General features: G+C 40.0%; 1 protein-coding gene across 1 annotated transcript; it reads right to left on the bottom strand.

The window, feature by feature from the left end:
• Window positions 1-5847: 5847 nt before the first annotated feature.
• Window positions 5848-22706, bottom strand: CENPW (centromere protein W). Its single transcript, XM_061626315.1, has 3 exons — window positions 22472-22706; window positions 11554-11667; window positions 5848-7283 (listed from the first exon to the last, which is right to left on the bottom strand). The coding sequence occupies exons 1-3, from the start codon at window positions 22559-22561 to the stop codon at window positions 7257-7259; spliced, it is 231 nt and encodes a 76-aa protein (XP_061482299.1). The 5' UTR covers window positions 22562-22706; the 3' UTR covers window positions 5848-7256.
• Between the last annotated feature and the right edge of the window lie 1258 nt (window positions 22707-23964).

Here is a 23964-nt window from a genome sequence, read left to right as displayed (position 1 = left end):
TTATGGAGAATGGGAACACTGCACGTGCCTTCCATAGTACCATGCCATCCATGAATACCATCTGGATCTCACTTAACTTGCAATGCACAATGGAGAGCTGATAGAGATATAGAACTATCCATAATGAATTTCTGCTGGTGGTCCTGTAATGAGGCATGCTTATACAAGAGGCACAGCTTGGGATAGAAAACAAACAAGGCTCTACCAAGCCTTTGTTTGTGGATGCTGTACCCTTGCAGAGTACACCTTGTGCCTTAAGAGCTTACATTTAGCAAGGCACTTTCTTAAAAAGTCAACCTATCCAGCAGGAGTCTTTAAGGTTAAGAGCAAAATTAAAAATCCAAATAATTCCAATATTTTGCATGCTGACAAGCAGCAAGAGAATATTTTCCGTAAATTAAATATTCTTCAAGGAAGTTGAGGAAAGAGGCCAGAGTTCACAGAATTTTAAGAAAAAAGCTGAATTTCATTCCGCTCTTCAGTGGTAAAGAGGTCCTTGACAGGGCCTAGAGCTAAAGAGGCAGCTGGCAACCACTCACTAATGTACATAATATATAATTTAAATAATTGATAAAGTATTTTAGCTTTTTTTTAGTTATTTTTAGTAACACTATAACCCATATTTATTTTTGAGATTTTTGTAACAACATTTATATTGCCATAGTTTGTAAATTATATGGAATAATTTTGACATAAGGTGAACACTTAACTCTACTGTGGTTAATGCAGTAAGAGGCCTACAAAAGCATTTTACTCTAAAGATACTCCAAAGTTCCAATTGCCTTGAATTTGGAATAAAGATTTGCCATTATCTGCTTTGAGAGAAATGGAAGACTGGTAAACATCCGAACTTTGGAACTGCCTTTGTGATGTTTGGATAGCACTTATCGTATGATGAATTATCATGTGTGGTGCTCTTAAGCAAAGAATAGAAAAACCCCAAAATACATTGAAAGTGCCTTTCAGAAAAAGAGCACTGGCATATGGATAAACTATTCCTATCACAGCAATCAGTTTGTGATCCAGGAATGCAAATACCAAGTATATTTGCCAAGGTATAGAAAACCTGCAGTTAAAATACTCATTTAAATTCTATTGCAGATTCCCCCCCTCCCAAGTTAACCATCTATTGTTCAATCATAGTGAAAAGATGACAAGTATTGTAGGTCAAATATAACCTATACTTACATTGCAGTGTTTTTTATCCAAGCGCATAATCATCACAAATGTGTAAGCAACACATGTCTGTCTGGTAACTTATTTGGCAAAATGGGATCTATTTTCAGTGCCAATGCATATTCCCAAAGGGAATTAAATGAGGTGTGAAGTTGAGAAGTCTACCAATGGTCTTGAATAAAGCAAGACCCGTCTTCTTTGGCTTGGATGTCTACCTGGGACGAGCATCTGAAGCAAGGAGAACCCAAGCACAAGATCTGGAACCTGAACTAACTACTCAGATACACCAAGTTAAACTTTCAACCAACACCATCCTAAATTCAGTCCAAATTAAGAGCAGTTCCTCCAACCGCCTGCTATGGCTGACTACTGCAGAGGTGATGGGCCATTTTCAGCCCAAGGCTCGCATTCAATTCTGGGCAACCTTTCAGGAGCTACATACCAGTGGTGAGTGGGGCTAGAGGCAAAAGTGGGCAGAGCAACAAATGTGAATTTTACCTTTGTACAGTATGCTAGGTTCTACTCATACCCCACTGTCCTCTAGCCAAGCACGTAAGCAACATTATCAATAATAATATTTATTATTATTCAAGGATACATTCCAGCCAGGTGAAAACACTCGAGGAAGGCCTATGAGAGATGTGGTCTATGGAAAGAGGATGTGGCTGGGGAAAGGGTGTGGTGTGTGGAAAGTCCTGAGTGCCAGATAAGGTCTGGAAAGCCACATTTGGCCCCCAGGGGGGACTGAAACAGCAGAATTCTTCATGTTAGTTTAATTTGTGACACAAAATTAGGAAATTCAGAAGCACAACTCACCAAAAAGGATCTGGCCTCTTGAGTTATATGCCCATTTCCTAACAGAAATTTTGTTTGAGTTGTAGATTTTAAGAATAAAAGAATTTTTAAGACTTCTTAATTTCAGTGCGGAGAGTGTTCATTATTTGGATGTCTTTGCAACAGAAGTCAGGATTAAGTACAGGCTTTTCATTCTCCTGTAACCTTATTAGCATCCACAATTTGAAATGCTACAATTAAAAATGGAGGAGGAAAGGGGCCCTACCCAAAGGCATGCCATCTTGAAACAAAGAGGAAAGGGGAACTGAAGGGATGCATTCTGAATACTTTATCTTAAAAATCAGGTTTTAATTTTGACTTTAATGGTCCTTTCATTTAAATTTTGCTATAACAAATTTCTTTTGGAAGTAATAGGAGATGAAATACACTTCAAGGAAAATATAAAAAGTACTCTCAGAGATGGATTTTCTAATAAAAAGGTACATTTTAAACAAAAAAATCTAAAAGCTATGATGCATTGCTTTATGTCCTGTGTAGACTGCAGGGTTCCAATAGCTCACTTTTCTCTGGTGTTCATTAGCTATTGACCTTTCAAGCTGGTGAGGTAATTCCCTTAACACTATAAACCATAGGATAACCTCCCCTCTGTTTCATGCTTTGACATCACAAAAGGTCAGAAAAGTATTCTGTACAGCTCTAGTCACTGCTTAAAATGGAGATAAGAAAAAAAAATAACCTCTTGCCTCGGCTTTCCAGGTCCAGTATTTGAAGTCTATACAACACACTTATCTGTATTGCCAAAGTGAAATAACAAATGTATTCCAAGATTAGAATTTTGTTCAAAGTAATTGACAGTAACTACTGACATGTCAAGACAGGTCAAATATCCAACGCAACAGTAACGATGTACTTCCTGACTTACAGGATCATGCCAAATAGTCTCATTATATAAATTCTCAATCTCAGAAACATCCTATGTTGATGTTTAGGAGGAATTTAGAAAAGTAAAGTGTTCATCTATAGATGCTGATCAAATCTCAATTGCTGCAACTTTCTTTATCTCCCAGAAAAGTACATTTTCTAGTTATTAGATACACTTTTATTTTCACTAAAAGATATCATAAATTGTTAGTTTTGAGGGGGCAAATTATATGTAACATTAGTCCATAGCGCCATCCTGAAGTACTGTTTGGGAGTGTTTTTGGACAAAAAGCCATCAAGGAGGGAGGGCTTTAAATCTTTGGCTGCTGCCATGGGCTCAATTCAGATCAAACCCCAGGACTAGAGAGAGGGCTTTTTCAGTTGTGGCCCCCACCCTGTGGACCTCCCTCCCAAATGATCTCCGCCATGCCCCTTCCATGATGAGTTTCCACCAGGCCTTGAAGACCTGGCTCTTCAGGCAGGCTTTTGGGGTGGACTATATCTTCATTGTTTTTACATTTTTAATGTCTAGCTATTGTATGACTATTTTGTACGTCACCCAGAGTGGCTGGACAGCCAGCCAGATGGGCGACTAATAAATTCAATAAATAAATAAATAAAAAGAAAAAAAGTCCTTTTTTGGCAAAGCAGGCCCGCAGTGGGGGGCAAAGGGTTGAAGCCTCTTAACGCTATGCTATAGTTTCAATCTGGACTGGGGGCTTTGTACTATTTCTAAAATAAAACAAAACGGCACTTAAAGGTAGAGCTTCATAACCAACATCATGTGTAATTTGGCTCAAAGTGTGCTGTTTGATCTCCCATTTCTTGAAGAAAATCAGTGGAACTGGTAATGATGTGAAGTGACCAAAACCAGTGGGACAAATTTTTGAAATTCCTTTTGCAATTGTTACAGTTCTTCCAAAAGATCAGATACCAAGGAATATAAGTAAATTGAGACAGACCATTGCTGTAGCATGCTAGTTTATGCTTTGATATTCTGCCCTGACCAATTGGTGGAAAAGTTGCATACTACCTTCATACTAATTAACTCAACCATTTTATCTGGATCCCATTTTTAAAATAATGTGTAGATTTATTTGTAAATGTGAGCCTGAAGTGCAAGAAGTCATAAAACAAGCAATATCCTCAATAGAACTGGACTACAAGAGTAAGAATGCTTGACATTGCATGCTTGATGTGGAAAATTATAATTCTTCAGTCATGTATTAAATACATAGGCTAAATTACTGCAATGCATTATACATGGGGTTGCCTTTGAAGACAGTTTGGAAACTATAGCTGAATATATATATTCAGCAGCCAGATTACTCACCGGGGCAAGATGGTCTGAATACATAACATCAATTCTAGCACAAATGCACTCACTACCAATTAGTATGGAAACTTAATTTGTCAGGGGAATGGATAAGGAGAAAATGTGAGAATTAGCTTGGCACAGGCAGCAGTCAACCAGTGAGCCTGCTTCTGATACAAACATTAAAAAATAGAACATTTTTTAAAAAAGACATGGACCTTAACAATATAGAAAAGTCGTTTGCAGGAAATTAAAAGTGCAAACAGCATAATACCACCCCTATGTTAGAGATGTATAAGTTACACAAATATGGCAAATGAAAATAACTTGAGAAGCTGAGATATAAACAACACAGAGTAAAGACAAATCATATAAATAAATAAGACATATCACAATTCACATAAGAGAGCTCCATACAAGCAACAAAACAAAGTTTCTTACAGAAAATTCAGAACAGACGTGAAGACATACTTCTTCGCATAGCACATAGTTGAACTATGGAATTCACTACAAGTGGGGGTGATGGCCATGCATTTCGATAACTTTCCATATCCTGCTTTCAAAGCTAATGGAGGACAAGGCTATCAATGACTACTAGTCACAATGGCTGTATACTAACTCCAGGAACAGAGAGAGCATACCTCTAAATACCAGTTTCTATAATACATTGAGAGAGGGCTATTGTCTTAATGTCCCGATTGTGAACTTCACATAAGTATCCAGTTGGTTTCTATGAGAAATAGAGTGCTGGACTAAATAGGTCTTTGACGAGATCTAGCAGAGCTCTTTTTATGTTCTTATGCTAATGATTTTATCCCAGCAGCTCTCTGATAATGAATTTGGCTGTCCCAAAGGATATGTTTATTACAGTCCTAGAATATGGCCAAGTAGTTATTGTTAATATAAACATTTAATTCATCTTCTACCTTCATTATAAAATTATCTGAGGGTCCAGTAATAGCACATTTCCTCTAGAACATCAAGAATTTACAGTGCCAGCCAGCATAACAATATAGTAACAGCTCTTTCCATATTGAGGGGAGAGGTTATTATTTTTCATTCAACTTTGCTATGGCAACTAAGACATTGCATAGTAAAGTTTTTTTTAAAAAATATATTGTTTTAAGAAGCAACATAACAAAGTATCAAAATTTATGGCCCTCTCCAATAGGAGTTTGCAACACATATCTTTAAAACTCTACATGTCATTATTTGAGTGTATATTATCATGATAACCATATCCTTTTAGCTATGGAATAGTAAAGTTGTTCTCAAAGACACAGATACAGAAACCAGTGTTTAACTGCATTATTAAACACATCTGCATTAATTAAAATATACATTCAGTTTCTAAAGACAAAAATAACCTCTGAAGTGTTAATCACCCAATACTGATTAATTATTCTGGATGATTAGGAAATGACACTTGTTAGTGCAGAAAATGAGATGTCTTCAGGATGCTGTTAAAAGACAGAACATTTAGCTTCTGTCTACTCATACCTCATTAACAAGATACCTGAAAGCGAAAGCTCAAAAGTAGTTTCCTTTCTTTGTGTGAAAACTTTAAAATGAAACCCTTAATAGCCCCACATCTGTCAATTAATAAAAACCTTAGGATACATCATGACTGTCAATAGTAATTCTAGAAAAGCAACAGATTTAATAAAATAGAAGCTACACATGAAGAAAAATATATGGGACACTTAACTCTATCCCCATCTTATGGTTACAAAAGGAACACTCATTGAGACAAGGAATTTCCAAATAGCACATTGTCTATGTCACAATTTACTTCACTCAAATAGAAACATTTATCACAGAACTGAATAATTTTAAAACTTTCATTTTACCACAGCAATGTGATGCAAAAATGCTTTAATATAATCCCAGTTAAATTAAGAGGGACTTAACCACGTACTAATTCATGTCTGTAACGAGCATACATGAATCAATTCACAAGTTTTGAAAGTGAATGGCTTTCATTTTGCAAAAAACAAACAAACTGGCAGTAAGGTTTTTTTGTTTGTAATTTTTTTTCTCCCTTTCAAGATGTGTACTTAGTAGCTTAACACTGCATTCCAAATAAGAATTATGACAGTGAAGGTGGAAGACTGCGGTGGGTATTCTTGGGTACCATTAGTTGTGGAAAGAGGTGGGTACAGGGCCCAAAGCTTCCAGTTACACTTTTCCTATCTTTCCTGAATAAAAGGAGAAGGAAGATGACAGACCTGCCACTTCTTCCAGAAATGACAACAGAATGGGGGGGAAACACTTCAGGGTTTTCCATTTCTTTATGCCATCTCAAACACCAGCAACTGTTTTAGTAAAGGAATAGGAGGAATGTACCAGTGTCTGCTCTTTCCCAGAAACTGCTGCTACAACTGGCCCAAGCAAGATTTACTATGTCTAAAACATCTCTTTTTACTCCGCTACACTGAGATTAGTAAGTGGAGAAATTAAAAAGTGAAGAAAGCGGTCAAAACAGCTTTATTGCTATAAACTATTCTGAAACATTTGTTTTCATATTCAAACTGTTTTGTAAATGTTCTGTTTCCCGTTATGAACCCCCTAAATCAAGCATTTGCTTAACTGTAATGTTTTATTTGTGATGTTACTTAAAATATCTCAAAAATTATAAAGGGTTATAAACAACTGAAAATATGCACGTTTACAGCACACCCTGCTGATAAATATTCTGAGAGAGAAATGCTTTAGTTTTATAGAAGAAACTTGGTGTGGGAGATTCATGATGACTTCCAATCAACATTTACCATACTCATAGACGGCATTTTACATAAGCATTATAAAAAAGTCTACACTTTAGAATGTTAAAACTTGCATTTCAATCTGTTGTATTAATTACATACATCAGCATTACATAAATTACCTTAATTAAAAATTATGTAGTGAACTCCTGCACAGAACAATAGGATCTACTCCTGTAAATTATCAAGTATGAAAATAAAGCATTCAGACATTTTAATCTCAGCTCACATAAGTCACTAATTACACAAAAATCAACCAGGTGATGAAGGGATACTTCTTGACTTTAGCCTCGGCTCTTCTTTAAAATAATCTGAGGGGGAAAACAAACACACACACAGCCTTCAGACATATAAACCTGTTACTTCAAACAAAGATAGCCCAATACTTAACTGGAGATACTTTAGGTCACGGGCCTCTGTAAAACGTATGAACACTAAATGTTTTTCTAAGCTATTACAAAGTCAACCTAACTGATGGATCAGTGACCTTGTATTTGTTCCAATAAACTAAATGGTTCAGGTAGGCCTTCTCTGCGATGACCACCTGTCTCAGTTTGAAACCTTAGGGGAGGTGCACTTAATGAGCCTCCATGTGAGCTTTCAACTGCCATCAGTTCCTGTTGTCCCATCTAGTTTTGCCCTCCAGCCTCCTGATACATGTTAATCTCCTTTCCTGTCCAGAAACAAAAGAAGGGGAGGGCGCACAACTTGAAAAACACAGTGGTTTACCACGGCTGCTGCAAGCCACAGCTTTGTCTATCACAAGCAGAAAGCAATAATAGTTGCAGTAATCTGCTTAATTTCCTGCCTTAACATGGTGCCCATTTAGAATAGGTGAGGTTGGACCTGGGATATAGATGCATAGATATGAGTTTCATTAAATTTTCAGAGTTATTCAGTGATTTGGAAGCATTTTAATCAAAATTATACGTTGGATAACTGCCCAATAAATTCTGAGAATTTATAAGCTCTCTGAACAAGATGCAAACATCAATTATCATATAAATAAGCCTATCAAGACATGGTTACTTTACACGGTTATATTTTAGCTTAGCTGCAGCCAGACTCTATCACTTCTCTGATGCCAACAAGAGCCTCATGGAAAAGTGACCCATTTAGAAGGTTGGTGGGCAGAGTTTTTGCTTTCCTGCTCAGGGAATGACTGGGGATCTTTCAGCAAGTAAATAATCTTATGAGTTTTGGTGTTCTTCACCTTCCCTTGTATCATGTCACACACCCTTACCAGAGGCTTTTCTTGAAATGCAAATAGCAGCTTCAAAGGCCATCCAAATAACAGCTTTTTGTCGGGACCCCATCCCACAGTCCAGAGGCTGCTCAGGCTTCCTCATTCCTATTTATATTACAATTGTCATCATGTCTAGTTTGTTCCTTAGTATGTATTGTCATACAGGCACTTATTAATGGTCCTTTTGATACCATGTCTTCTCCAAATGGCACAGATGGCTCTGTTTGGAAAGGGTGGGTATAGAGGATCCTGCCTTTGCACTCTATTTGAGCCTGGATCACATTTGCAAATCACAGCCGTGCCATATTACAATCCTGAAAGAGTTTAAATTGAAGCTTACTTCAGTTAAAAAAAGGGAACCTGGCACACTTTGTTATGGATTGGGAAAGTCATGAAGCATGTTCTTATTATTCCTCATCCTGTTTCCAAAAAAGCAGATTTTTTTACCTTTCCAGAGAGGTGCAGGTGGTAGTCCTCACTATAAGTTATGTGGTCACTGCTAACACTTTAAAATAAACCAGTTGTGCTGCCAGCTGCCTCATGCCTACGTTCTTGCAGAGTAGCTAAGTTTGCACCTTTCTAATGCGCCAGCTGTTGGTACTGCTAAGGACAGGGCTTGGCTTCTGCCTACTCTTGCTTCCTTAGCACCTTCTTTCTTCCTAGCTTAGCAATATCACATCAACAGTGATTTATCACAGATGTAGTTGTCTTTAACATTCACGCAGCATCAGCTATTAGGCAGCCTGCTGTGCAACAGAATAGGTGAAGGAATGACAGCATCCAAGACAGCTTGACTCCCTGGGATTCAGGAGCACCACTACAGTTGACTAGAAGGTTTGTCTCTATTTTAGAAGTCATATATCATGCAGAATACTCCAGTTCATGCACATAGGCAGAGACCTTTTCTTCTGATTTATTTATTAATTAAAATATTTATATACCGCTATTCATAAAAATATATCAAAGTGGTTTACAACATATATAAATATACAATAAAACCATATGAAAAATTAAAATCAGAATCCTTAATGATTGCAGAAAGATATATTTGGGGCAAGGTATCAGCAGTACACTGATAATATCCAGCTCTATTTCTCTGTAACACCTGAATCAGGAGAGGCCTTGCAAGCCCTGGACCGCTGCCTGGACTCTGGTGGTGGGCTAGATGAGGGCCAATAAACTGGCTCTCAATCCTAGCAAGACGGGGACAATGTGGGTTGGTAGTTCCCAGAATTCGGATAATTGGTAAGTTGCCTACTTGGGATGGAGTCATACTCTCTTTGAAAGAGCAGGTCCATAGTCTGGGGGTGCTCCTGGAGCCATCTTTGTCACTAGAGGTCCAGTTGACCTCTGTGGCTAGGAGTGCCTTTCACCAGCTTCAGATAGTAAGACAGCTGCGGCCGTTTCTGGACAGGGATAGCCTGATCGCTGTTGTCCATGTACTGGTAACCTTCAGGATGGATTACTGTAATATGCTCTATGTAGGGCTACCCTTGAGGTTGGTCCGGAAGCTGCAGCTGGTGCAAAATGCAGCAGCAAGAATGCTCACTGGGGCAGGGTGTCGCCAACGCATCACTCCGCTACTGAAAGAATTGCACCGGCTACCTATTAGCTACCAGGCTAAGTTCAAGGTTCTAGTTTTTGTGTATAAACCCCTATACAGCTTGGGACCAGGACACCTGAAAGACCGTCTTATCCCTTCTATACCCAGTCAATCACTGAGCTCTGCAGGTGAGGGCCTCCTGCAGATACCATCTTATCAGGTCTGTTCCACACAACATAGGAAACAGACGTTTAGTGTAGTGGTGCCTACCCTTTGGAATTCCCTCCCCTTAAATATTAGACAGGCACCATCTCTGTTATCTTTTCAGTGCCTACTGAAGACCTTTCACTTCCAACAAGCCTTTTAAGTAGAGACCTTATCCCTGTCTGCCTCTGAGGGAATTGCTTTTTAATATATTTTTAAACCTTTTTTAAATGTTTTTAAAGATTTTTTAATATGCTTTTAATGGTTGTGTTTTAATATATTTCGAAGTCTGTTCCTATGATATTTTAAAGTGCTTTTAGTGCTTTTGTTTGCCACCCTGGGCTCCTACTGGGAGAAAGGGCGGGATAGAAATAAAATAAATAAATAAATAAATATTTTCGGTTGAGGGCTTCCACACCAGACAGTATGCTTTTCAAGGCTGCATAAGTAGAAATTAAGCAAAAATGCTTGAGAATGGGAAGAGATAAACATGGCTGAAGACCAGAGTGTACCAGCAAGGATCCCTTCTTTCACTCATATGCTCAGGTCACCTTTCACTAGTATGCTTTCTCCCATTTAGAAGGTTCCTAGAAAATCTGGTTAGCTCTTAAGTTCTGTCAATATTTTTGCACCCTTCTCTTCATTTTATAACTATGCCTTTTATGCTTTTACATGCAGATTTGAAAAAGACTGATACATGTGTTTTAATGTAAGAAATAGTCTTGATACCAACAGTCAGGTCTGTAATGACCTGTAATAGTCTTGATACCAACAGTCAGGTCTGTAATGACTATGTCCTTTCTCTAATAAATGATTACTGATAAAAGTTTATGATGGTGACTATTTGAAGCTGTAATTGCACAATAAAGGGTAAGATAACATGATAATTTTTTTCCCCCTTAGTTACATGATTTTGTGTTTGGGGAGATTTGTGGAACCAAACGTTGTTGACTGTATAAGATCTGAGTTGTCATGATGCTTCTTGTTTAAGCACCCTGGTAGTGTATACTGATTTTATTCTATCAACTTTATTTTGTTTTGTCATGTAGTATTATTGTAACAGCCTGTTCAGTAACAGTGCAATCCTAACCATGCCTACTCAGAAGTCAGTGCTGTTGAATTTGATGAGCCTTACTCCCAGATAAACAGAGTTAGGACTACAGCCTAAAATAACGCATCTGATTGTTTTGAGTCGCTATTTTATGGTTACTGCTATCTTTTATGCTGCTTTTATATAGATTTTTCGATGTTGCATGGTGCTTCGTTCTGTTAAATATTGTCATTCTATATTTATAGGATGGAATCTATTTAGGCAATCTAAAAATATTTAAAATAAATATCCAATTATGCTTTTGTACAACATATTTTAAACACGTGGGAAATGTCACTATATAAACTTGATTCCTCCTTCACCTCAATTTAACAAATGGCAATACAACAAATGTTATACTTGTTACCTTAAATTTAGTCAAATGAACAAACCTTCACATTCCCTTCAACATTTAATAGAGAAGTGTGTGGAGTTTAATGGTACAGTGTTTAAATATTATGATTCAATAGGAAATTTCAGCTGTTAAACTGCAATTACCTTTGCTGAAGAGAGAACGTGCTCGTATTTAATGGTTTTGCTCTTTTCTGCAATAGCCTTGGTCCTGGTTTCTTCAGCTAGTCGATGGAGAAATAGTAGGACATTCAAATGTACCTTTAAAACAAGAGTACATCCTTATTCCCAAAGAAATGCTTAAAAGCTACCACGTGTTGATTTATGAAACATTCTATATAAACTAATGTTCATTAAAACTCGCACTAAGGATGCATTTGCAAATACTTTTAACTGTAGAAATATCCATACGCAAATTTATTTCTCAATTACTTCATTTCTAAAGTGTCAGTGTCCACATTTCTAATCATGCACATTCAGGCCTGAATTGCACTAGTTACTTCTTAGTAAAATTACCTACTTGGAAAATGTGATGGCTAATTCATACAACTTTTCAGCATCCAGTTGTCACCAGTTTCCTGAGGGCAAAAGTCACAAGGAAAGGTGAATGTTCTACGACGCTTTATGGGCATGTATTTTGTCTGCCCAGCCAAATTGTTTGGTGGCACTCTAAACATGTGCCTCTGTGCCAGAGTTGCCCATAATTTAGCATATGTTACAGCACTAGCAAAAGTGCCATTGCATACTACAGTAGATGGGCATTTCACTCGGCAGTTACCATGTGAAATCTACAACACTAGCTATGGATAACCAACTTCTTAGAGCAGAGACACTTACTGTGCTGGTTCCAGTGTGTCTCCACCTCTCTTTTCTGAAAATGGGGGCACACAACCCTAGTCAAACTCTGCCCCTTTTTACTCTAAAACCTGGTTGGATCAGCTCAAGTGCAGTATTTTTTAATTTAGCTTCAGACAGATTTCACAACTAATTGGTAGATCAACCCATTGCCCTTCCAGGTGTGGCCAACGGAAATGCTTTGCTGTAGGTTCAGGCAGAAACAGCGATTGGCCCAACACTTTGCTGTGGATTGTCCTGAAAGGTCTGAAGTCAGTAGTGGGGAAGGGAGGTTTGTCCAGCCAAAGGCAGAGTCACTTCAAAACATAACCAGAAAAACCATTCTCACTGATTTTGAAGCAACTAGTGTGTCCACAGCTTTAGAGACACATCTACTTCCATGTCATGGCCAGGATTCAACAATGCCTGCCTATATACAAAGGGGGGCTGCCTATATTTCCCTCTTGTTACACTGAATACCACTCTGAAGAGTCTCTTGATCTTGAAGAGCAACAGATAAGCAACAACCGCCGGAGTTAAGAAAAGCCCCTGAAAAGCCTCAAGAACACACAGAACATTGCACATGGTCCTTTGGATCCCAGCTTGACTGTTATAGAACAAGTTTGCACTTAACACTATAAAAAAATCATACTTCCTGCCAAAAATAACTAGTTAGAGCAACAAATATTTTTTGCCAAAAATCTTTGTAAAATTTGCAATTCATTGCACAATATGTAGAGATTTCACATTATTTGCTCTTTTAGCTGAAATGCAATTACATACATATTTGCTACATGATGGCTGCATGATCAAGCAGTTACCTGAGTTTATGAAAAAGCTGTTACAGCTCATACATTGTCTTTACCCATACAGAAAGTCTGTTTGAAATACATTTCAAACAAACATGCAAGACCATCTCTTACAATCAGATGCCTCACAGCCCTTTTTGGGCAATAAAAATGTCTTAACTGTATCACTGTTTTAATATGGACTGAAAAAATAGCTTACTGTGCACAAGTAGTAAATTGTTTTTATTTGTTCATTAAGGCTGAAATCCTAGACAGACTTGCATGGAGTAAGACCTACTGAACCCTGTGGGACTGGCTTCTGAGTAAATACAGATAGAATTGCACTGTAATTTTTAGCTACCTCCATCCCCAACATAGTGAACGCATTTGGGAAATTAAAATATTCAGTCAAATTTATATTCAGTATTGTATTTTATTGAAAATCTAGTTGAACAGGTTGTTTTAGAATAGATATCGAGAACCTTGGACCCTCCATATGTTGCTGAACTACAACTCCAATCATCCCTGGCTATTGGCCATGCTTGCTGGGGCTGATAGGAATTGTAATTCAGCAACATCTGGAAGACCAAAGGTTACTCACACCTATTTCAAGGATGTATAGGTCAGAACCTTAAAACAGTACAGTACACAGAAAAGCAAATGCAGATACTGTAGTATTGGTACAAAATATTTGTAGTGCTCATGCTCATTAGGAGCCAGGCTGTTGCATTCTGTATTGGCTGAATATTCCAAGTGGTAAAACTCAAGTGCCGTATAATGTGCATTAAAACAGACATCTTGTAGTTACATAGTGCATTAATAAAGAGTGGCAAAGCTTTTTCACCAGTTTGAGTCTGTGAAAGGCTCTAGACTAACAATGAATCCATGATCACTTCACAACTGCACATCTCGAAGTGTAGAACAAGCTGAATCCTATGAATGATAGGTGCTCAGCTGCCTCACTCTTCAGGTTGCAGCCAGCCTCAAAGACTTTATTCTTGCTTTGATTCAGCCTCAACTAGCTCATTTACCACAACGAAGCCCCAAATATTGCCAGATACCGAGTAAGCACCAAGACTGCCAAGTCTTCAGTTAAATAAAAATTAGGTACAGCTGTGTGACATCAGCACACTCCCAACACTACACTTCATATCTCCTTTCTGTAATTGCAGCCAACAGCTGCATAAATGCAGCTTGACAAGCTCTGGCCACATAGTGCAACCCTGCACAAATTGTGATCCACCAAGCAAAATGCAACCCACCAGCTATGTATAGAAGCCCATTAGGGCTCTAAAGCCATCTGGTTTTGCTGTCTGTATAGGAACACAAATACATGGAAGTTTGTAGCCTTCTAATTGTTTGACAACTCATTTCTGTAGTCCCAGACAGACAGCAAAAAACAAAAAGCTTATCATGTTTTAATAAGCTGGATTTAGTTTGGTTATTCACAAGTTGTGTAAGGCCTGAGTTACTGCAAGAACCCCCACTCTAGTTTTGTTTACCATCTAGCCTGATAAAAGAGTTCCGGAGAATTCAAAAGCTTACGCACTATTTTGTAACATTTTGGTTTGCTTACTAAGGATTTTGGCACTTTTATCATTTATGCTACAAATGAATGTAGTGTGATAAAACAAAGTAAGAAACTATTCCGAATGTGTAGAAGGGGTGTCTGAAGTAATAATTTAAAATTGTACAATCAACAATTATTAAACCTAATTGTAAGCGTCCTGTCTTCAGGGATAATTCCACTGTGCCATATCTGAGATGGTATTGTCCTCATGCAAAGGCTGGGTATCTCTATTGTTACATACACCCCCATCTGAAAAACAAATATCTTACCAAACCAAAGAAAATATTATATCGTAGTAGAAGCATATACTCCTCTAGGATGCACACCTTAATGTGGTGAGGGAGGTGGAGAGTGTCGAAGAAGCTGAGAGCAATGCCATCAGGAGTCTAGACTCCTAGCAGGGGCACCCAAGGTGGAATGTTCAAAGCTGAGACAGCAGACTAAGATGCATCCAAACTCAGAGGAAGGCAGTGGTAAACCATCTCTGAATACCTCTTACCACAAAAACCCTATGAACAGAGTATCCAAAATGCAGCACAAGATAGTGCTGGAAGATGAGACCCCCAAGTCAGATGGCACTCAGTGAGCTACTGGGGAAGAGCAACGGACAAGTACAAGTAGCGCTGTGACTAATGACACAGCTGGGTCAAAGCTGGATGGAAGCCCAGAGGCTGAGTGCACAGATGCGAAAGGATAGTCCGGAGTTGTACAACATACACAATAGGAACATGGAATGTGAGAAACATGAACCAGAGAAAGTTAGAAATTGTCAAGCAAGAAATGGAATGCATCAACACTACAATACTTGGTGTAAGTGAATTAAAATGGACGGGAATGGGACATTTTCAATCGGGCAACTAAAAAATATTTTATGCAGAAAATGAGAAATTAAGAACAGGGTTGCTTTACTAGTGAGAAATGAAGTAGGAAAATCAATTAAGAGCTATAACACAAGATCTGAGCAAATGATATCAATGAGATCAAATGGGAAACCTATTAACATAACCATCATCCAAACACAGAAGAAGAGGAATTGGAGAGCTTTTATGCAGAAGTACAGAAAGAAATTGCTCACACAACAAACCAAGATGTTCTCATAATCACAGGGGACTGGAATACAAAAGTAGGGAACAGAGAAGAACTAGGAATCGTGGGGAGATGGGACTTAGGAGACAGAACTGAAGCAGGAGAAATACATTGAATTCTATGAAGCCAATACAGTAGGGCCCCACTCATACGGCAGGTTACATTCCAGGCCCCCGGAAAGAGGGGCCCTACTGTATTCCAGCCACCATTTTCCAGCTGACAGTGATCAGCTGTAGCTCGCGGGTGCTGCTGTATTAGTGGGGCACCGAAAAGCGGGGCCCTTCTGTAATTTGTTTCTTTGAGCAACCAAAAAGACGACTGTACACGTGGACATCACCAAATGGTCAATATTGGAATCAAATGTAGGAATCAGATTCAATATAGGAATCTGGTGTCTCAGCTTTGACCATTCCACCTTGGGTGACCCTGCTAGGAGTCTAGCTTCTTCGTCTAGACTCCTGACGGCACTGCTCTCAGCTTCTTCAACACTCTCAAACTCCCTCACCACAAGACTGTACACATGGACATCACCAAATGGGCAATATAGAAATCAACTCAATTATATAATTGGTAGCAGACAATGGAAGTGTTCCATACTTTCTGCGAAAACAAGACCAGGAGCAGACTGCAGTACAGATCATGAACTGGTAACATCAAATTCAGAGCAGATCTAAAGAAGAACAAAGCAATCATAATGCCAAAATACAACTTAAATAACATCCCAGAAGAATATAAAGGTCAAACAAGGAGCAGATTTGAGGCTTTAAACTTAGTTGACAGAGAACAAAAGGAACTATGGATTGAAGTCAGACACATTATCAAGGAAGAATGCAAAAAGACAATACCTCTTGTTTAAAAGAGAAAGACCTCAATGGATGACTGATGAAACTCTTACAATGGTTAAAGAAAGAAAGCAAAACGAGCGAAAAACACGGTTAGAATGCTAAATGCAATAATACAGCAACTAGTACATAGGGACAAAGAGTTCCGTCCCATAGGGAAGCTCGGAGGGCCGTTACTAGATCCAGGGCCTTTTCAGTGGTGGCCCCCGAATTATGGAACAGTCCCTCCGATGAGGTGCGCCTGGAGCCTACTCTTCTATCTTTTCGGCGCCAGGTGAAAACCTTTTTATTCTCCCAGGCATTTTAATGTTTACTGTTTATTGTTAAGTTATTCTATATTAAGTTGTTAAATGCTCAATGTTGTATGTTTTTAGTGATTTTATCTGATTTTTATTTTACTGTATTGTATTTTATTCCTTGCTGTGAACCGCCCAGAGAGCCATAGGCTAAGGGCGGTATAGAAATGGAATGAAATAAATAAATAAACTATTACAATAGTTATTGTATAGAAATAGAAGAAGACAACAAAAAAGATAGAAGAGCCCTACTCCAAAAGATTAGAGAAATGAAAGGGAAATTTAACCCAAGAGTAGAGATGTTGAATAATCAACAGGGGAACTTACTGACTGACTGAGATGAAATAAAAGGAAGATGGAAGCAATACACTGAAGAACTCTATAAAAGAGATGCAATGATCAGGGCTGTGGAGTCGGTACGCCAGACCTTCGACTCCGACTCCTCTATTTTTCTACTGTCCGACTCCGACTCCTTCATCAATGGCAAATGTATATTAACTAGTAATAACAAATTTACTGTAGTAAAATGGTAGCACAAGGCATTTCATCACTACCACGTGAATCCAGAGCTTGGAAAAGTTACTTTTTTGAACTACAACTCCCGCGAGCCCAATCCCTGGGGCTGATGGGAGTTGTAGTTTAAAAAAGTAACTTTTCCAAGCTCTGGATTCACATGGTGGTGATGAAATGCCTTGTGCTACCATTTTACTACAGTAAATTTGTTATTACTAGTTAATATACATTTGCCATTGATGAAGGAGTCGGAATCGGAACATTTCTACCTACTCCGACTCCACCCAAAATTGGTCCCGACTCCGACTCCAACTCTACAGCCCTGGCAATGATGACAGATTCATTCATGGAGGAACCGTATGATGAAGAACCAGAAATTTTAGAATGTGAGGTGAAACCTGCTCTTAAAATACTTGCAAGAAACAAATCACCAGGAACAGATGGCATATCAAGAGAGTTGCTACAAGTTACTGAGACTGAATCTGTCCAAATATTGACAAAAAAATGTCAACAAATATGGAAAACTAAACAATGGCCCATAGACTGGAAGCATTCCATATACATTCCAATTCCAAAGAAAGGAGATCCCAGGGAATGCAGTAATTATCAAACTATTGCCTTAATGTCCCACGCAAGTAAAGGAATGCTCATGATTCTACAACAAAGGTTCTTACCATATATGGAGCGAGAAATGCCAGACATCCAAGCTGTATTTAGAAAGGTAAAAGGCACCAGAGATCATATTGCAAACATACGATGGATAATGGAACGGACCAAGGAATTTCAGAAGAAAATCACCCTGTGCTTTATAGATTACAGCAAAGCCTTTGATTGTGTAGATCATGAAAAACTAGGGAATGCTTTAAAAGAAATAGGGGTGCCACAGAATCTGATTGTCCTCATGCGCAACCTATATTCTGGGCAAGAGGCTACTGTAAGGACAGAATATGGAGAAACCGATTGGTTCTCTGTGAGACGGGTGTATTTTATCACCCTGAACAAATCATATTGCAGAACATATCATACAGAAAGCGGGATTGGACCAAGATGACGTAGACAAGGTGCTTGCGATGATGCGGCCAGCAATGCGTCCTCTCAACCCTTGCCCTTCTTGGCTTATTAAAGCTTGCCGAGGGGGTTTGGCCAAGTGGATCCAGGGTGTGGTCAACGCATCATTGTGAGAGGGAGTGGTTCCGGGCACCCTGAAGGAGGCGGTGATCCAACCACTCCTGAAAAAGCCCACCCTGGACCCATTGGTTTATGACAACTACCAACCAGTTGCAAATACCCCCTTTTTAGGGAAGGTGATTGAGAGGGTTGTGGCGCAGCAATTGCAAGTATTCTTGGATGAAACAGATTATCTTGACCCATCCCAGTCTGGATTCAGGCCTGGTTATGGGACTGAATCGGCCTTGGTTGCCCTGATGGATGACCTTTATCAGGAGAAGGACAGGGGGAGTGCAACCCTGTTATTCTTACTTGATCTCTCAGTGGCTTTTGATACCATTGAATCCTTCTGGGCCAAATTGGTGAGCTGGGTATTGGAGGCACTGTTTTACAGTGGTTCCGATCCTATCTCCAAGGTCGCTCTCAGAGAATAGCATTGGGTGATTGTCTTTCAGTCCCCTGGCAGTTGTGCTGTGGAGTGCCGCAGGGTACCATCTTGTCCCCCATGCTGTTTAACATCTATACATGTAGTGGAGTCCCTCAAGGATCGGTATTGGGACCTGTACTTTTCAACTTGTTCATTAATGACATAGAATTAGGAGTGAGCAGTGAAGTGGCCAAGTTTGCTGACGACACTAAATTGTTCAGGGTTGTTAAAACAAAAAGGGATTGCGAAGAGCTCCAAAAAGACCTCTCCAAACTGAGTGAATGGGCGGAAAAATGGCAAATGCAATTCAATATAAACAAGTGTAAAATTATGCATATTGGAGCAAAAAATCTGAATTTCAGATTTCAGCTCATGGGGTCTGAACTGGCGGTGACCGACCAGGAGAGAGACCTCGGGGTTGTAGTGGACAGCACGATGAAAATGTCGACCCAGTGTGCGGCAGCTGTGAAAAAGGCAAATTCCATGCTAGCAATAATTAGGAAAGGTATTGAAAATAAAACAGGCGATATCATAATGCCGTTGTATAAATCTATGGTGCGGCTGCATTTGGAATACTGTGTACAGTTCTGGTCGCCTCATCTCAAAAAGGATATTATAGAGTTGGAAAAGGTTCAGAAGAGGGCAACCAGAATGATCAAGGGGATGGAGCGACTCCCTTACGAGGAAAGGTTGCAGCATTTGGGGCTTTTTAGTTTAGAGAAAAGGCGGGTCAGAGGAGACATGATAGAAGTGTATAAAATTATGCATGGCATTGAGAAAGTGGATAGAGAAAAGTTCTTCTCCCTCTCTCATAATACTAGAACTCGTGGACATTCAAAGAAGCTGAATGTTGGAAGATTCAGGACAGACAAAAGGAAGTACTTCTTTACTCAGCGCATAGTTAAACTATGGAATTTGCTCCCACAGGATGCAGTAATGGCCACCAGCTTGGATGGCTTTAAAAGAAGATTAGACAAATTCATGGAGGACAGGGCTATCAATGGCTACTAGCCATGATGGCTGTGCTCTGCCACCCTAGTCAGAGGCAGCATGCTTCTGAAAACCAGTTGCCGGAAGCCTCAGGAGGGGAGAGTGTTCTTGCACTTAGGTCCAGCTTGCGGGCTTCCCCCAGGCACCTGGTTGGCCACTGTGAGAACAGGATGCTGGACTAGATGGGCCACTGGCCTGATCCAGCAGGCTCTTCTTATGTTATGTTCTTATATGAAGCCCTTGGGAGAAGTCATCAGGAGCTTTGGGGCGAGGTGTCAGCAGTATGCTGATGATACCCACCTCTATTTCTCCATGACATCTGAATCAGGAGAGGCCGTGCAAGCCCTGGACCGGTGCTTGGACTCAGTGGTGGGCTGGATGAGGGCCAATAAACTGACTCTCAATCCTAGCAAGACGGAGGAGCTGTGGGTTGGTGGTTCCCGAGTTCGGATAATTGGTCAGTTGCCTGCTTTGGATGGGGTTGTACTCCCTCTGAAAGAGCAGGTCCGTAGTCTGGGGGTGCTCCTGGAGCCATCTCTGTCGCTAGAGACCCAGGTGACCTTTGTGGCTAGCAGTGCCTTTTACCAGCTTCGGCTGATAAGACAGCTGTGGCCGTTTCTGGACCGGGATAGCCTGACCACTGCTGTCCACACACTGGTAACCTCTAGGCTAGATTACTGTAATGCGCTCTATGTGAGGCTGCCCTTGAGGTTGGTCTGGAAGCTGCAGCTAGTGCAAAATGCAGCGGCGAGACTGCTCACTGGGGCAAGGTATCTCCAACATGTCACCCCGCAGCTGAAAGAATTGCACTGGCTGCCCATTTGCTACCGGGCCAAGTTCAAGGTTCTAGTTTTGGTGTACAAAGCCCTATGCAGCTCGGGACCAAGATACTTGAAAGACCATCTTACCCCTTATATACCCAGCCGATCACTGCGCTCTGCAGGTGAGGGCCTCCTGCAGATACCATCTTATCAGGAGGTTCGTTCTGTACAATATAGGAAACAGACCTTTAGTATGGCGGCACCTACTCTGTGGAATTCCCTCCCCTTAAATATTAGGCAGGCACCATCTCTGCTATCTTTTCAGCGCCTTTTGAAGACTTTCCTCTTCCAACAAGCCTTTTAAGTTGAGACCTATCCCAGTCTGCATCTGTGTTAGAATTGCTTTTAATATGTCTTTTAATATCTTTAACCCTTTTTTAAAAGATGTTTTTAAAGTTTTTTTAATGTTTTTAACGTTGTTTTGTTTTAATGTATTTTAAGGTCTTTTTATGTTTTAAAGTGTTTTCAGTGTTTCTGTTTGCCGCCCTGGGCTCCGGCTGGAAGGAAGGGCGGGGTATAAATAAAATAATAATAATAAATAAATAAAGATGAAGGAGGTGTGAAAATTGGAGGGAAAAATATCAATGATTTAAGATATGCAGATGATACCATACTACTAGCTGAAACCAGTAATGATTTGAAACAAATGTTGTTGAAAGTTAAAGAGAAAAGCACAAAAGCAGGACTACAGCTGAATGTGAAGAAGACTAATGTAATGACAACAGAAGGTTTATGTAACTTTACAGTTTACAATGAGGACATTGAACTTGTCAAGGATTATCAATATCTTGGCACAGTTATTAACCAAAATGGAGACAATAGTCAAGAAATCAGGCTAGGACTGGGGAGGGCAGCTATGAGAGAACTAGAAAAGGTCCTCAAATGCAAAGATGTATCAGTGAGCACTAAAGTCAGGATCATTCAGACCATAGTAGTCCCGATCTATATGTGAAATTTAGACGGTGAACAAAGTGGAGAACAGAAAAATCAACTCATTTGAAATGTGGTGCTGGAGGAGAGCTGTACAGATACCATAGACCACAAAAAAGACAAATAATTGGGTGTTAGAACAAATTAAACCAGAACTATCATTAGAAGCTAAAATGATGAAACAGGTTATTATACTTTGGAGACGTAATGAGAAGACATGATTCACTAGAAAAGACAATATTGCTGGGAAAAACAGAAGGGAGTAGAAAATGAGGAAGAACAAATAAGAGATGGATTGATTCCATAAAATATCTAGTGATAGTTATGGAGTCAGGCAGTGGCATTTGAAATACAGCAGTTTAGGTTGTCCCACCAGAGCTGGGTTGTTGTTGGTATTAATGTTTGGGGGGGGTGCACTTTTTGGTACATCTGCAAAATCTGTCGCACCCCCCCCAAGCCTGCTGATACCTCCCTCTTGTGCGTGGGAACTGTTACTTTAGCTACATAAGGATTCCCCCTCAAGAGAAGGTGCTTGTTGTTGGTAGGTAGGGTAGCTTTAAACGGGGATTAAGGGTCTAACAAGTGTAACACTGCAGTCCCTGATGGCTCAATGGAAACCTCAGAGATAGCATGCCTCGACACGCAGGGGAGGGACGGAAAAGTAACTTGGGAAGGGTATTGCTTTAGAGCCTTTCCGCCTCACCCAGCTCTTCCCAGACCAGTAGCAGCTTCCCCATCCATGTTATCATCGAGGAGGGCGGCGGGGCAATCACAGGACCCTCTCCCTCCTGTCCCCCTCACCAGTAAGTCGGTGGTTGCGCTCATGCGAAAATGGGGCTTATGCCTTTTCAACAGCCCCCTCAAGGTGTTCCGCGGCACGGTACGCTTCATCGTAGCGGTAGCGGGAGGCCGAATCGCGCCTTGCTGTTCGCGCCCTACTTCCCTCCTCGAAACCGCCTTACTGATCCGAAAGCGCCTGCGCCCGGGAAATTTCAAATCTGCCACCGCGCGCAATGACGTCACAGCCGCTGCTGTCTCGACAATTTTCCTACTCGGCCCCTTCCTGCCTATGGAACGGAGGCACCTCCCCCTCTTCCCCAGAGGACGTGAATCCTGCCGGAAGCCTCGTTTAGAATCTTCGTCCTGAACTAGCCCTCCCCTGCTAGTGCTGCATCAACAGTGGTGCGTTTGAGTTATTAAGGATTTAATGGCACGCGGCAGTGCTTTGCTCTGCCACTTAACAGGGTCTTCTTTATTCGGGTTGCCACTTTTGTGACTAAAGCTGCCTATGGAGGAAAAGGCTTTCTCATGTATCTGTTGGAAGTGGCGAAAAATGACTTTAAAGAAACTACTGATTGTTTGCTTACTTAAAAAACTTTCGCTTTGACTTGCAAAAGTGTAGCTACTCTCTCACCAGAACTACACGCTCGTAGTTGCTGCTTTTGTATTTTGGACCCGAAATGTAGCACGAGTGCAGCAGCTGCGACTCTTAATGTGGGTGGGTTCTGCTAGGCTGGAATCCTGTACCTCAGGAATGGTACATCTGTGGCCCACCAGAAGTTGGTGGAGCTCACATGCCGACAGCCATAGCTAACATGGGCAAAGGCTTCGGATGATCGGAGTTGCACTCTGATAACAGGGAGCCTTATACTGAGCCAGGCCGTTGATCCATCTAGTTCAGTATTCTCTACACTGTCTGTCAGTAGCTATCTAAGACTTATGACAGAGTCTTTCTCAACCCTGCCTGGAGATGCACTGGTCTGAACCTTTTGTGTGCAAAGCATGTACTCCACCAAACCATATTTTAGATTAAATAAAATCTGAAAAAAGTCATAGCTTTCCCTATCCCTGTTATTCCTACATACCCACAACTGACTTTTACTTTCGATAGACATACATAAGATTCTGCTAATATGCAACAACCCACTGGCCTATTTTATTTATTTTATTCAAAGTATTTTTAAGCTGAGCTGCATCCTCACAAGGTGACACAATAGTAATAATAAGGTACTTTTTCACAATGGCACAAAATTGAATGTGTTCATAGATATGCATCAATGCAATCCTATACATATCTGCTGTGAAGGAATTATAAGATCACAGCCTAAAAAACAAATGATATGGTTTGGGATATAAATAACAAAAACAAAACATAGTTTTGAGATACTTTCATTTAATTAAATGAGAAGTAGCATCAGAACCAACATAATAAACTATGCCTTAAGCTTCTATCCATAAGATCTAAGTATAAAAACTGCTGCTGAACTGAAGGCTGGTGGGTTTCTCTCTGCTAC

The sequence above is a fragment of the Rhineura floridana genome, chromosome 4 (genome assembly GCF_030035675.1).
Source record: "Rhineura floridana isolate rRhiFlo1 chromosome 4, rRhiFlo1.hap2, whole genome shotgun sequence".
Taxonomy (NCBI): Eukaryota; Metazoa; Chordata; class Lepidosauria; order Squamata; family Rhineuridae; genus Rhineura; species Rhineura floridana.
Note: the sequence above shows the minus strand (reverse complement) of the source record. Positions and strands in the feature narration are given on the sequence as shown.

Excerpts from the sequence above, each read along its gene's own strand:
- CENPW (XM_061626315.1), bottom strand. The coding sequence starts at position 22,561 with ATGAAGCGTACCGTGCCGCGGAACACCTTGAGGGGGCTGTTGAAAAGG. Across the intron at positions 11,668-22,471 it reads GCGCAACCACCGACTTACTG|GTACATTTGAATGTCCTACT; the intron begins GTGAGGGGGACA and ends CTTGTTTTAAAG. Across the intron at positions 7,284-11,553 it reads ACGTTCTCTCTTCAGCAAAG|ATTATTTTAAAGAAGAGCCG; the intron begins GTAATTGCAGTT and ends TTTCCCCCTCAG.